Source organism: Etheostoma spectabile, chromosome 5 (assembly GCF_008692095.1).
Source record: "Etheostoma spectabile isolate EspeVRDwgs_2016 chromosome 5, UIUC_Espe_1.0, whole genome shotgun sequence".
Taxonomy (NCBI): Eukaryota; Metazoa; Chordata; class Actinopteri; order Perciformes; family Percidae; genus Etheostoma; species Etheostoma spectabile.
The window spans coordinates 19,524,721-19,538,827 of record NC_045737.1 but is presented as its reverse complement, the minus strand read 5'-3'; the positions used below and the strand labels follow the sequence as shown (position 1 = coordinate 19,538,827).

Here is a 14,107-nt window from a genome sequence, read left to right as displayed (position 1 = left end):
TTATTATTATTATTATTATTTTTAAACACACTGGCATGGTTTGACCAAACTCAGGACAAGTGTTAAGGAATAAATTTCTCTTCTTAACATTTCACCTACCATGGTACAGACCGCTGTGCACACTTAAAGCCAGGAGGGTCATACCATGTCAATGAAAAACAGGGGAATCCAGTTAATTTTATGTAGCCAGACTGAGGGACACTGTGCTGTTTTCTTTTTTCTTTTTTAAGATTATCTTCAGAGCAGTCTGATGTTGGAGCAGAAAATGAAAAAATAAACAAGCTGTAGTATTTTTAATTTATGTTTCGCAAATGTCTTAATAAGCAATATGCTGCACAAAGTAGAGTGTGTTTTTCAGCCAGACGAGCATTCTCTCTGGAGGGAGGGGGTGGGGTTGGGGGGGAACAGAGACAGAAAGCAAAGAATTCAGAGTGAGGGAACAAACAGGAGGAGGGAGGGAGGGGTGGTGGGGTATTTAATATGGGGAAAATGTCTATGTATATTTAAAAGAATAAACTCTGCGACTGGCGAGTAGCACCTGTCTTTGTTGTGGTTTTTGATTAACAAACATTGTGGAAATCCTACTATTTACCTAAACTTTCCATAATGCAATTTGATTTCTTCTTTCATGAGACCCTCCCTGCCTTATAGACATCCAAATGTCTATCAAACTCCATACCCCCAGTTTATAATGCAGGCTTTTCTTTACATTTGAATATAAACTGGGCACCTAGCTCACCTGGAAGAGCAGGCGCCAGGCGCCCAAATGCAGTGGCTCAGTCCTCGACGCAGCGGCTCAGGGTTTGAGTCTGACCTGCAGCCATCTCTCTCCCCCTTTCCCTTTCTACAGCTGTCCTGTCTATTAAAGGCAACAATGTTCAAAACATTATCTTAAAATTATAGAACTGTTTTCACATGCTGTAGTACTAACCATTATAAGTAAACTGAACTTTGCATGTAAAATTGAAGTGTCCCTTTGAAACTAACAGATTTTTCTTAAGAATCATTAAAACAGAGTTTAAATCAAATAAATATTTGCATCAACAGGTTATTCTATTTCCACCCGGACTTTAGATAAAACAGAATGATCTGTTCTACAACTATTTTAGTACCACCATGCAAACATTTTAAAATGATCTACAATGAAAAGCATAATCAATTACAAGTTCAGTTCACAAAAAGAAATGTTCTTTCAAGCTTACATAAGTTGCTTATTCACAGTACCTCTAGCATGAGCTTTTCAAACTGTGTGTGCATATGTTTTGACAAAAGCAAATTAGTGACATGACGTCAGGCCAATGTTCATCACTACAAATAAACCCAGGACTCTACAACACATAATATAACACTCAATAAAGGAAGCAGCTAATCACAAAAGGAAGCCCGCGAAAAGAGCTTCAGCTTGATTTTAATTCTTGCAGATTGTTTACAATTCAGCATTAGAGGAACCTTTAAGCTATAAAGCGCTTCCTCCCCCAATTTCTGCTGCACCACTGAAACTGCTCACTGTATTGTTCATGTGTAGTTCTACAAAATATTAATGTCAAACTGTGTGAATGTCATGTACAGCATTGCTAAAAATTAGAATCCATCCTCATCCTCCTCCAAACCAAATAGCCTGACAAGCTGAAAATCAAAAAAAAAAAAAGAGATTATAGCCCTTGTAAAGTATTACATCATTTAAAAACAACCAAAAACTGTGGCCAGGTTGGATCAGTGGTAGAGCAGGCACACATGTACTGAGAGGTTTATGCCTCAATGCAGTAGGTCCAGGGTTTGAATTTGACCTGTAACAATTTCCTGCATGTCTTCTCCCCCTTCTCACCTAGCCGTCCTGTCAAAAATTAAAGGTGAAAAAGCACAAAAAAATAATTGAAAAAAAAAATACCCAAAAACTAAAGGGGCCCGTCTTTTTTCAGGAGAATAAAAGATGAAAAATAAATGAACCCAGAGAGGTGATCTCTTATCCACCAACCCACACAAACGCACAGGATTATTTGTTACACACCAGCGTGGTGTTTCTGCAGTGGCTCAAAGGGCTCAGATGGGTGTGACTGACACTGTAAACGTTAACCAGAAGGGAGGGCGCTGGATAAAACCAGCAGTCCCTGAGAGACCTGGGTTTAAAGGAGAGCCTGAACCGGAAAGGTAGTTTAGGAGAAGAGCCCACGTGCTCATGGATGAACAGCTTTTCTTGCTTCTTTTTCTTCCCCATCACTCTGCGTAGATTTCTTTCCTCCCTTTTTTCTTTACTCTTCCTTCTTCATTATACAGGAATAATATCTAGGCTTAACAGCGTTAGTGGCAACATTATAATAAGATGCTTTTGTAAAATTATTTACCTTTTCCTGGCGACTGATTTGACTGGATTTGTAGCTGCCCACTACAGTCACTCAACTTTTGTGACAGGAACATCTGTAACACCTATCCAAATCCAGATTTGGCCCATAAGATTGTCTCAAAGGAAATTCTGACCCCTTGTGGCATGAGCCAGTATTGTGGCTTCACATCCAGGCATGCAATAAGGCAGCAGGCTAAATGTTGATTTTGGATTCAGTGCAATTTGTCATCACAAAATTTGCATTTTTTTGCAGTTGGCAAATAGATTATTTAGCTTGTTTGTAATCTTGTTTTGCTTTGAACCCTTACATATTAAAGAGCTGAATTCCACATATCCTTGACAGCTGACAGATGTTGCTAAGAGTCATTTATCTCAATGTGACAATCTTTCTTACTAAAAATAAACTTTTATCTTTCTGTGTGCCATTAAATCACCCAATATGTGCAAAGGGGGTCTTGGTCCAGTAACTCCAGTAAATCTATATTCTGCTATCTGTCTGCTTTCCTCATGGCCAGACAGTCTGGTGACTCAGGGGTAAGACCTTTTACTACTTCTGTCAGATGAAATAGTTTTGGCACACATGATGTATGTAGAACCATACTTAATCTGAATAATTACCAGTCTGCATCCCTCATTGATTGTGTGTGACTCATTCTTGCTCAAGAATGAATTTGCTGTGTTTGATCTTTGAAACTTAAAACATGCCATCATATGTCAAGACCCTAAAATGTTAATAATGGAAAAATGTGATCTTTGCTATGAGAACAGAAAATATTTCTGGAAATAAAATAGATAAGATAATGTATTGTATTTTACTTTACTGAGGTGGATGTTTGTGTCTCTTATGTTATGAGGGACCCTGGTCTTAATTGCATTTGCCCTTTCTTATTGCTTGTTCTTATTTTACTTATTTGCTGTCAACGTGAAAAGACTGGTATTAGTAATCTGCAATAAGGCACTTTAAACCTATTGTGTAAGCAAACAGTTGGTGTACACTTAAAAAACTACAACTGTATTCACAGTAGTTAATCTCGAATGATTTGCTTTATTTAAAAAAATCATCATATTTTAATCATTTGAACAAAGATAGAAGAAATCATTGTTGCTGTTTGGGGATGAGCTTTGTTCATTGCTTCCTAAATCCCCTCACTTAACATCATCCATGAACTCATCATGGCTGAGCTGATCAGTGCTCATCGGCTGCAGTTTTTTTTCTTAATCCCTGAGTGAGAGCAGCACCTCCCTCCTTCCTCTTCATCTATATGACGTCACCCAATGTGTGGGCAGCGCCCTCGATGGCCTGGCTCAGCACTGACAGGTGGTAGTGCACTTTGTCCCAGGCGCTGGACTGTGACTCAGCGTTGGCAAAGGCATCAGCCAGACCTGGGAAGGTTGGCTTGCCAGCACTGCTTGAGGCCCAGATAACATGTCTGCGTGGCATACAGGGAGGTTAAGAAAGAATGAAATAGCAATGATAGGCAGCTAAACAATTAACCGAGTTGTGCTAAGTAACAAGGATGCATACAGTCACTGACATTATTCCTTACATTGCATGTGGAAAGGATTGTAAGGAGAGGGACAGAAAACTGAGCTCTGGGGACCCTCAATAACGCAGCATGCACAATCAATAAAAGGGAGTTTATTGTATAGAATGAATGCTTTACAGGTATCTTTGAAACAAGAGTATACTCAGCTATGCTAGCAGCTCTGTCAGGCTTTCTTTAGGCAAAGTGGCTTGTCTACGCTGACAATGATATACATGCAAATGTTCAGCAGATCTATCCATTTGAATCAAAACCACAAATCTTAACCTCATTTTACGCCACATTTTCTATTAACCTTTAGTTAGAGTTAGAGTTAGAAGGTTTTAACTATTAATCAACTAATTAAAAAAAACAGTGGGCCTTAACTGGGCATTCATTCTCTTCTATATTCTAGTACACCCAACGACTAATGTCAGCTTCTTTAGATTTTGCACACAGCCCGAGAAACCAACATGCACTCCCCATGGCTACATCTTCATCTTACCTGTATGCATATTTATCTGGGAAGGCCAGAGGGTCCAAGAAAGCTCGGTCCAGCAGCATGAGCTGGTCGTTGATCCTTCTGACTGTCAGAGGCCTTCAGAGAAGAGAGATACGGAGATAGAGGAGGGCGGTTAACTGGCATTCATTTTTATGTGGATGGCCAAGGAGATAATTTGTCTGTGTGTTTGTGCTCTTACGTTTCATTTGCCAGGTCTGAACTGCGTATCACCTGGTCCAAATGAGTAGCTGCACTGCGGAAGCTGGCCACGGCACGTTTTAGTGGTTCTGAAACGAGACACAGATCAGCTGTGCAGCCTCCCAGGAAAGATTTCACCCTCTCTAATTCTCTGTGACTGCTGATGCAGCTCCTGTTGTTTGTTCTGTTCTTTAGCACACCCTAAAATAATTTAGTTTGCAGTCATGTCTACAAGTTTTACTACTACAGAGAGCAGTTTGGTTAATGCAGGTTCCAGTCAGAGACATTGTCAATCTTAGGTCCAACAATTAGACGTAATGCAGTAAGTCATGTGATTATTCCAGCTGCCTTGGCCAAACCATAAAAACATTCACTGCCTTGTTTTAAACTGACAAATTCTTCACTTTTAAATGTTGAGAAATCCAAATGCAATTCATTTACCTGCATAATATTTCTATTGGTGTGTGTTGTGTACTGCAATGTTTCCCTGCATCCCTGAATAGTCCTGTGATTACCCATTGAAATATTCCTTTCTTGCAGTTGATGCTGATATAGAGTCACTGCTGTGTTGAGATAGTCCTCCAGAGTCTCAGCATAGTCACTGCAGTTTAATGGCACTAGCAGGCTGTCAGCCAATCGGATCAGGACGTTTCCTGCTGTCCTGGCAATAGCCTGGTGACTGATGAACCCTAAGGAGGAGGAAGTGGTAAAATGAGATGTTACACACAAGAGGGATTGTGATGTTTTGCTGTTTGTTTTTGTCAAATTTGACAATGGAAGATGGACAAGTTTAGTAGAAACTGTTCGGCTGAGAAATACAATTTTTTTTGTAAAAATATGCTACATTTGTGAACGATATCACATAAAATAGACACACTCCACAGTACAATTACAGAAACAAATGTACTGACTGGCTGTCCGAGAGGTACAGTAGGTTCAGTACAAAATAATCCAACATGTGATAATGAGAGAAATCTTCTTCTCACCAGGATCAATGAACTTCGAAGCGTATTCAAAGTTGTCGTACGCTGTGTGGTACGCAGGGTAAATCCGAGCGTTTGTTTTACTCTGTATAAATAAAAATAAAAACATATAATAGGAGTAACAAAACATGACTGAGAAAATTGGTTCAGCCCAAATCTGATTTCTCCTTAAACACACGCACTGAAATTATTATTTTTTGTCTTGGGTGAAAAATGAGAAAGCTTGAAAGTAAACAGCACAGCAAGATAGCAAAGTGCCAAAAAATTCAGATCCAGTTGGCAGAAGGAAGAAGGAATGTGTCTTGGACCCTAATGAAGAGTTAAATAAATGACAGCAGACAACAAAATAACAAAATAACTGGCTTTCATTTGTGGCCACAGCATTGCACCACAGATTGAAGAGATTTGTTGTGCTCGTTGGTGCTGCCTTTCTTGGACAGCATGTTTAGGTGGGAAAATCAAACTGTAATACAGTTGAATAACTTTTGAAATAACAGTTGTTCCTATACGTTTCTACAATCTGCATACAGCACCCCCATTGTCATTAGATTAAAATCTATTACAGTAGGTCAAAGGAGGCAAGTCTTTCATACCCTGTCGTATGTGTATGAAATGTCCATGGAAGTGATTCCCAGGTAATGGACAAAGGCAGCATAATCACTCCCTGCTCCTGACAGGTATCCCACACTGTCAGAGGACAACAAGAAAACAAGAAGCATCTTTTATTGACTTCAGGACAGACCTGAGATTTCCATTGAGACACATACAGTAGACTATAAACTGTAAACATGTTCACAATGCTAATCCCTTCACAGCACAGATGATAAACGACATAATGTGTACAGGTACAACTCTGCAGTTTCAATGCCATGATTTGTTGAATCTTTAAAAAAAATTAAAATACAAAAACAATGTGGGGTTATCCAACAAGACATGACCACATAATACAGACGAAATGCAACTAAAATGTTCATATAATATTCTATGTATTCTTTGTTGCTGAGAAAATGCATGCCCCTTTTCAGCTGCAACAGTTAGATCCACACATTTATATGCATGAACGTCTACCTCTTTGCTTAAGAGCAATTTAACAATCGCGGTGGGTTTACATTTCTCAATCCGTCTGATCAAGTCAACCAGCTAGCCCTTTTGTTTCAAATGTCCAATCACAGGCCAAAACATATCCACCACATATTATGAATGAGGCTTCGTGGTCTGGATCTAGCTGGGGGAAATACCGTTCATATATAGTTTTGCAAACTATACTCTTATTTGGGGGGGGGGGGGGGGGGGGGGGGAATGTCAGATGTAACTGCATTTCTCACTTGGGAATGATTCCATAGGCTTGGCTTGTCCTGTTGGAATATTGAATCCAGTTGTCGTACACAGATGTGGAGTCCAGTCCAGGTGCATCGACCTGAACAACAAACACACATCATGTGATAGGTTCCTGGTAGTGTGTGTGGACAATAGTTTTGTTAAAAAAAAGCTGGAGACAAATAACAGAAAACACCTAAGCTGACAGAACACCTCACCTGTTTTGCGGCTTTAAAGATGACGCTCTGTAGTGATGGCATCCCAGAAGCCCTGAGAGTGGCATTGGCTGAAGAGTGGAAGATAAAGGAGTGTTTTAGGCACATTCCTACAGACATCTGAAGGTTGAAAAACCAATCATCAAGAAAGCAACTACAATGGCTGTATGACTTTATCTGTCCAGGTAAAAAAACAAGGACTGTGACTATCACAAGGCATTAGATATTGTTATTTACTCCTGAGATGTAGTGCAGCAAGAGCGTCTTACCAAATACAGCTATGTCCACATTAATGTAAGCAACGGTTCGGTGACTCAGCTTGGTGAGGTATTGCTGGAGAAAAGACAAGATCAAAATCATATTTGTAAGTCAAGTAAGTTTACAAGCAGTACTTAGAGCGAGACTGTGTAACTTGCCACTGTGGTGACAAATTATCAAATAATGGTGAATTTAGTGTAACAGTAGTAGAGTTTAAGACTGATTGACTAAGCAAAATACATATACAGTAATATCCATCTAAAGTTTGCTAACATTAGCCACCATAAGTTTGTTTAATTACTTATGAATGCGTGACGATATTGCTTGGTGTTATGTCTATTCTTGTAATTGCAAATCACCTCTGTGTATTCTGCAGACCCAATAAGGCCGAACTCCTCTGCTCCCCAGCTTCCAAAGATAATGGACCTGCGAGGCCTCCATTTGCCTGTCATAGAGAGGAACAGAGATTAACTCTTTTTCTCCAGCAATATAAACCAAAACAATTAGTCACTCCTTCAGCTCAAATAGTCCTCACCCTGCTTGACCATTTTGCCCAGGATTCTGGTCAATTCCAGCATGACCGAAGTCCCACTGCTAGGGTCGATGGCACCATAAACCCAACTGTCCCTGTGGTTCCCATAGATCACATACCTGTCTGCGGACATAAACACACACAGAGTACAAACTAGAACAATTAAAAGCTGAAAACAAATGATGTTGAATGTCTGATTAGGACTTTTCTCACCTGGTTCAACAATCCCTTTTATAACTCCCATCACATTGGACGAGTTCTTTTTCTCTTCATAGTTGAAGATGTCGAGTTTCACATCACTGGAAAAGAGGTTCAAATTCAGAAGACGCAACAAGGAATGGAAACAGATTTCTCATTGCTATGCTGCTGCTTCATCTCCAACAGCCAATTCAGAGGTGAAATGAGGTTTGAAAACAAGAGAAAAAGACTTCAGTTGTAATATCTAAAATAAAAAAGATGATGTTTAATGCTGTTTATTTTGATTAATTTAATCAGGTGCATTGCTCAATACAAAGTCATACTAGATCAACTTTAAATGCAGCTAATGTCTGAATGTGACTGGTACTTGACTACCTGTTGCTGAAAGCAGATGAATTTTGGAACCCCGGGCCGCCAAAGTTGTAGGTACAGTTGAAGGCTCCCTGCCATTGTTCTGGAGCTGCTTCTCCACCAAGCTTACTGAAATGACAAATTGGAAAGCAAATTAGAATTAGTTTACAACCAATCATTTTGACCTGTTTTAATCCCACAAGCAGATTTGTCTCCTCACATACCAGATCAGTGCGTAGGCATCCTCAAATCCGATTGGTTGAATTGGAATTGGAGGGATCCCTGTGATGTTCTCAACTGGTATTCTATAGGTTTCCTCTGCAAAATAAATTGTAAAGAATTTATGAATAAATAATTAAAGTTAAACATTAAAGCAAAACTGACCTGATTTAAAATTTCTGTATGTTTGAAGCTGTATATAGCTGTTGTAAATGCCCCTTGTTACGACTGGGGTCGTGTTTGGTGTGTCGCTGTGTGTGTGTGTGTGTGTGTGTGTGTGTGTGCGCATGTCCTATGTCTCTCTCCCTATGTAAATAGGCTGTGCCGTCGCTCGGTGCTGATTGGTGGGGTCCGCTGAGTCCTACTCGTGATTGGCGGCAGCTGCGCACCACTGTCCATATAAAGGGCCAAGATGGCGACCGTCGGAGAGACACAGAGGGAAGCCAGCAGGCCGGCTCCGTTTCTCCTCGCCTCCCAACCTGCCACACTTAGTTTCTTTGATTGTGTAATGTTCAGTTCGTTATTGTATGGGTGGACCTTTTAGTGTGTTTAGTTTTCTCCTGTTTGTTTAAGTTAGGAAGGTAAGTCGTTGTTGTTCTTTTGGTTTGTTAGGTTATCTTATTTTTGTTTTCAAGACAGGGTTGTTTTTGTTTGTTGTTTTGATAATAGGCCACCCTACAGTTTAGGTAGTTTTGGTTCTTTGTTTATTTAACCTTATATTTAACAAATCTATTATGATTGTGTCCAATAAAAATACTTGGACCTACATATGTTTTGTGGCTGCTTGGGGGACGGGGATAAATGGGGAAAATTAAATCGCTTTATGTTGCGTCCTAGGCACCCCTAGACTGGGGCGTAACACCCTCCCTCAGATTGTATTGGAGCCAAAGTGCAGCAGTAGTGCTCACAATAAAACAGAAAAATATCAGAGTACCATTTTATTACCTTTGGCAGCCAGGTAGGGTGTGAGCATGTCTCCAAATTTATCGTTAAAGGAACCTCTCTCCACACCAGAGGGTGGCATGTACCAAGAGTGAGGATACGTCTCATTGATGTCTGACATGAGACCATCGTTGATGTCCAAAGGGTCTGTGTAGACAAGCACACCAATGACTCCGTAGGGTGCTGCATTGATGGCCTGGACGAGACACACATGGCATTAAAGAAATGATTAAAAAAATGATTAAAAACTGGGGTTTCCAGGCCTATTTTGCACCACAAAAGTTTTTACATTTGTTGATGTTAGTTCTCACTGCTGTAAAGACAAATCTCGCCAAACAAGGCTACTTTCATTTAAATTGGTTAGACTGTAAACTTCTGTCCTCCACACCCTTTACTATCTCAACAAAATTTGTTATGTTGTAATGATTAGTGATGATGGGTTATGTTAGGTGTTGACTGTATGGCGCTTGCCAAAACACTCTAAGCTCACTAACTACTACTTCTCGCACAGATGTTTTTCCTCTCCTAGACTAACTGTCTCTGCTTAACTGTATTTAACACAACCAAACACAAAGGAATAATAAATCACTTACTTTAGCACCTCTTCCTGCTCCGCCATATCTGGTGATCGCAATAGTTCCTCTGAGGTCTACTGTGTTGTTCAATAGCTGGTAGTCACTTGGTTTCCCCTGGTTGGCGTAAACCAGTTTCCCCTTAAACCATCAGACAAATCAACAGTTGGCCGAAAGAAGCAACACAAGTTATGGTGAAGTGATGCCAGGATTATGTTCATCTATTCGTGATCACAAGTTCAGATCCTCGCAGCTGAACCCAGATTTGGCAGAGGGAAGTTAATCTACACAAGGAAAGAAATTTGTCTAAGAAATACTGTATACATACTATACATATTTATTCTAAATCTTCCTACAAATCTAATCTAAAACATATCCTTGAGATTTACTGTATTATTGACTAACAAAATACTTTGATCCTTCATGCGTGTCGTGTTCCTGTCATGATCACTGCGTCCTCTTTTATTACAAGCCTTATTATGGCTCCCGTGATATAGATGGTGACAGATAGCAACGTTACAGATCTTTGACCAGTCTTTGACACTCAGCAGGTGGGCTCTTTTTTCAACTTAGTTTACAGTGTAATGTTATCAGTACCTGATAAGATAAAACGGTTTTACCCTTGATGATGCCATAAGTCGTTTTGTGACACCAGTAATTCAAACATTCCCCCAAGCTCCAGATCTACCCCATATGACTATAGTTTAAAGTAATACTGCGTAGTTTCTGTCCCCGCCATGACAAATTCTAAGTAATGACAACAAAACTGTTGGCACGTCCACGTGATACAAGCCTTTCGTGATTGCGCACAGCCCCCACCCCTCCTCCACACAGTTGCTAGTAGCCAAGGACGACACAGAGGATTAAAAAACATGATGGACTCTTCATAAGAGGTAATTATCTTCAGTTGAGTTTCTGCGCGCATAAGTCACGGGACACCAAAATCTTCTGAACATAGCTATACTGAGAAATACAGAGAGAGTTGTGTGGAGCTGATAGTCTTAATTAGATTTGTAGCAACTCTTTTGGCAATGGCTTGAATGTAATGGACGTTCATTAATATCAAGAAATTTTGCACTAAAGCTTTAAAGCAGTAAAATGTCACTTACAGTATCTGTCCTCTCTCAGAATACATAAGAAGTTAAGAAAGGGGCCAAAAAGGTTATCAGTTTGTTAAGTTATTTGAGACAGGAATGTGACAACATGTGCTTTTTATAGTGTCAGTAAGTTATTTCCCTGAAATGATACATACTAAACCCAACTGTCACATTCTTTTCCTAAACCAAACTGTCCTGTTCTTGTCCTGTGTCACGTAAACGCATCTTTTTTCATAAGCCCACCCACAATCTTTCCCTAATCCTTACTGCGTCAAAAGTGATGACAATAGTCCCGACCCAGCACGTTTAGCTAGAGTGTTTAGATATGACGTTATTAAAGACTTTAAATGTCAATAACAACGCCAAAGGCACCTGACCATGTGTCCGTATTTTGCCCGATGGGAGTGAGAATATGTTGACATGACAGGCCTACATGGCAGGCCTTGGTCAGCTCTGCTTGCTGCCAACAAGAGGCAGGTAATATTGATAAAGCAGTTGCTTTGGATAATCTGAAGGATCAGGGATTTTTAAACAGAATTTCAGCTTTTTACCTTCGGGTGTCCAGCAGGGGAGTATGCTGCGTATGGCTGAACGACCTCAGGATCATCTTGGTCTGAAGTATAAGTCTTTTCTTTTCTTCTGGCAGTGTACAGCACAGTATCAGACGGGCTCACTGAAATTAACAACTCATGTTAGTGCCAGCTTTCACTGCAGTAAATCATAAACCACAACACATACGTAACGTCTGTTGACTCGCTCCATCTTATAATGTAATGTTATATTTGGAGTTTCTGTGCATTCACTGTCTTAGACCTGTTAATTACAGTTTATTCCTAAACTTTTTTTAAACTCTGATGTTGATTAAAACCAGTGAATTCCAACATTTAAAAAACTGAAACTTAAAATGCGGCATGGAGAGGGATGGGGTACATGTCCCCACTTTCATTTCAACACATTTAACAACCTGTTGACTCACCTACAGTGACCTTGTTGGGCTTCTTTGGGTCAGGGAAGGACAGGTAGACCATGTACTCCTCTCTCCAGGCCTGGTCCAGACCGGTTTCAGGGTCCTGCCATTTCTTTAGCATTAACTGCACTGTCTGCTCGTCTCCCGCTGTGGTGGCCATATGGGGCACTTTGGTCAACTCCCTGTGGAGAAATATCAGGAAAAAAAAGGTTTGATCCAGTTTACTGTCTAAAACCTTAAAGGCCTAAGGAATTTAAAATGGTCCCTTAGTGAAACCCCAAAAGGATCACGTGACATGTTGTATTTCAAGAAACCTTCAGGAATACTAATGTATCTAGGTCTATTCAAATTATGCTAAATAAATCCCATGATCTCATAAGAATGTCTATGAGCCTTCAATTTTTTTTAATCAAACATTTCAATGTGTTTTATTTTGATTGTTTTTTTTCACCTTTATTTTTAAAGGTAAGTAAGAACAGATTCTTGTTTACAATGGCGGCCTGACAAGTGGCATAGCCACTTAGGGAAAGGTAAACCAAATACAAGTACTAGTAGGGGTGTGGGGAAAAAAGGATGCTGAATAGTATGGCAATATTTTATATTAATACTGTATTGACACACAGATGCCATGCATCTATGTATTGTTATATATGTGTTGGTCTTGTGTTACTTGACAATCCCATTTTGCAGCAATAAAAATTGAAATGTGTAGAGAAACGTATCTTTTCTTTTTGGGCACATCATTTAAAATTGGGAAATATTTGAAAGAATATCATGATATGTGTAAAATCGCAATAATATTGTATTTTGACATAAGTATCGTGATGATTGGCCTTTGGTGATTCCCACCCCTAATTACTAGCTGCATCTGTTTTTTATAACCAATACAATCAAAACGGGATCATTCAGCAACTCACCGGAGGTTTTCCTGAATCTGGATGTTGTCCACCTCAGACAAGAACCTCTCAATGAGGCTCTCGTCCACATCCTTTGCCACATCCTTCGCCCAGGACGGTGCAGAGCTCTTGGTGACACCATAGTGGCCAATTAGGATACCTGCCGTCAGTACAGCAGCACCACACAGAATACCAATCAACACCTGCTTTATCATCCTCTTTCCTGGAATGAGGACTTTAAAAAAAATAGTTCTCCTTTTCTTTGGGACCTGAATATGGTACCAGACAGTGAGCTCTTTTCAAAGGTCAGGAATGTTGTAGTGTTGCTCATGAATCCAGGCTTGTGTAAAAGGAAATCCTCGCATCTGACTCCCAAATGATCACTGCCACACCACTGCAGCTGCTGAAGTGATCTCCCATAAGAAAGATACTCATTGTGAAGTCTACTCATCAATGTTTGCAGATAGGATGGACTTTATCCTTTTGTCTCTCTGTGTGGCGTGCGTCTGTGTGTGTGTGTGTGTGTGTGCGTGTAATGTGTGAGGTAATATTCAGCAGTGCCTCATTCATTTAGTTCCAACCTTCCTAATATCCTCACACTTTCTAAAGGGAGATTATTATCTGAAAAGTGGTTTCTGGACTTCATTAGGATGCAAAAGTGGCCCTCAACAAAGTATTAAGGATGAAAGACTTGGCATGTTTTAACAAAGCTAAATGGATTAGATTAAACTGAATACATTGTTGAAAAGAAACATTAAGAAGTCCTCTTAAGGGCTTCATAATACTTTGAACAGAAGTAAAAGTGATGTCTTAGCACTTAAAGATGGGACAGTGGGGCTTGACATAATGAAGACTGTTCCTCATTATATAAATAGTAAGTTTGTTTATTGACTTAATTATAACAAAAGGAACATGTGAAATAACTTACGATCATGTTCCAACAATATTTTATGTACATTAACTACAATTTTGTCAGCACATAAGTAAAAATACCTA

The 14,107-nt window shown here is 39.7% G+C and overlaps 1 protein-coding gene across 1 annotated transcript; it reads right to left on the bottom strand.

Annotated features, from left to right (window-relative positions):
- Positions 1 to 3,559: 3,559 nt before the first annotated feature.
- Positions 3,560 to 13,544, bottom strand: naaladl1 (N-acetylated alpha-linked acidic dipeptidase like 1). Its single transcript, XM_032515284.1, has 19 exons — positions 13,133 to 13,544; positions 12,225 to 12,397; positions 11,800 to 11,921; positions 10,173 to 10,292; positions 9,583 to 9,775; positions 8,643 to 8,736; positions 8,443 to 8,547; positions 8,083 to 8,168; positions 7,873 to 7,992; positions 7,697 to 7,782; positions 7,349 to 7,412; positions 7,083 to 7,150; positions 6,873 to 6,964; positions 6,141 to 6,234; positions 5,551 to 5,632; positions 5,080 to 5,253; positions 4,566 to 4,653; positions 4,370 to 4,462; positions 3,560 to 3,771 (listed from the first exon to the last, which is right to left on the bottom strand). Exons 1-19 carry the CDS (start codon positions 13,324 to 13,326, stop codon positions 3,600 to 3,602), a joined length of 2,220 nt encoding a protein of 739 aa, XP_032371175.1. The 5' UTR covers positions 13,327 to 13,544; the 3' UTR covers positions 3,560 to 3,599.
- Between the last annotated feature and the right edge of the window lie 563 nt (positions 13,545 to 14,107).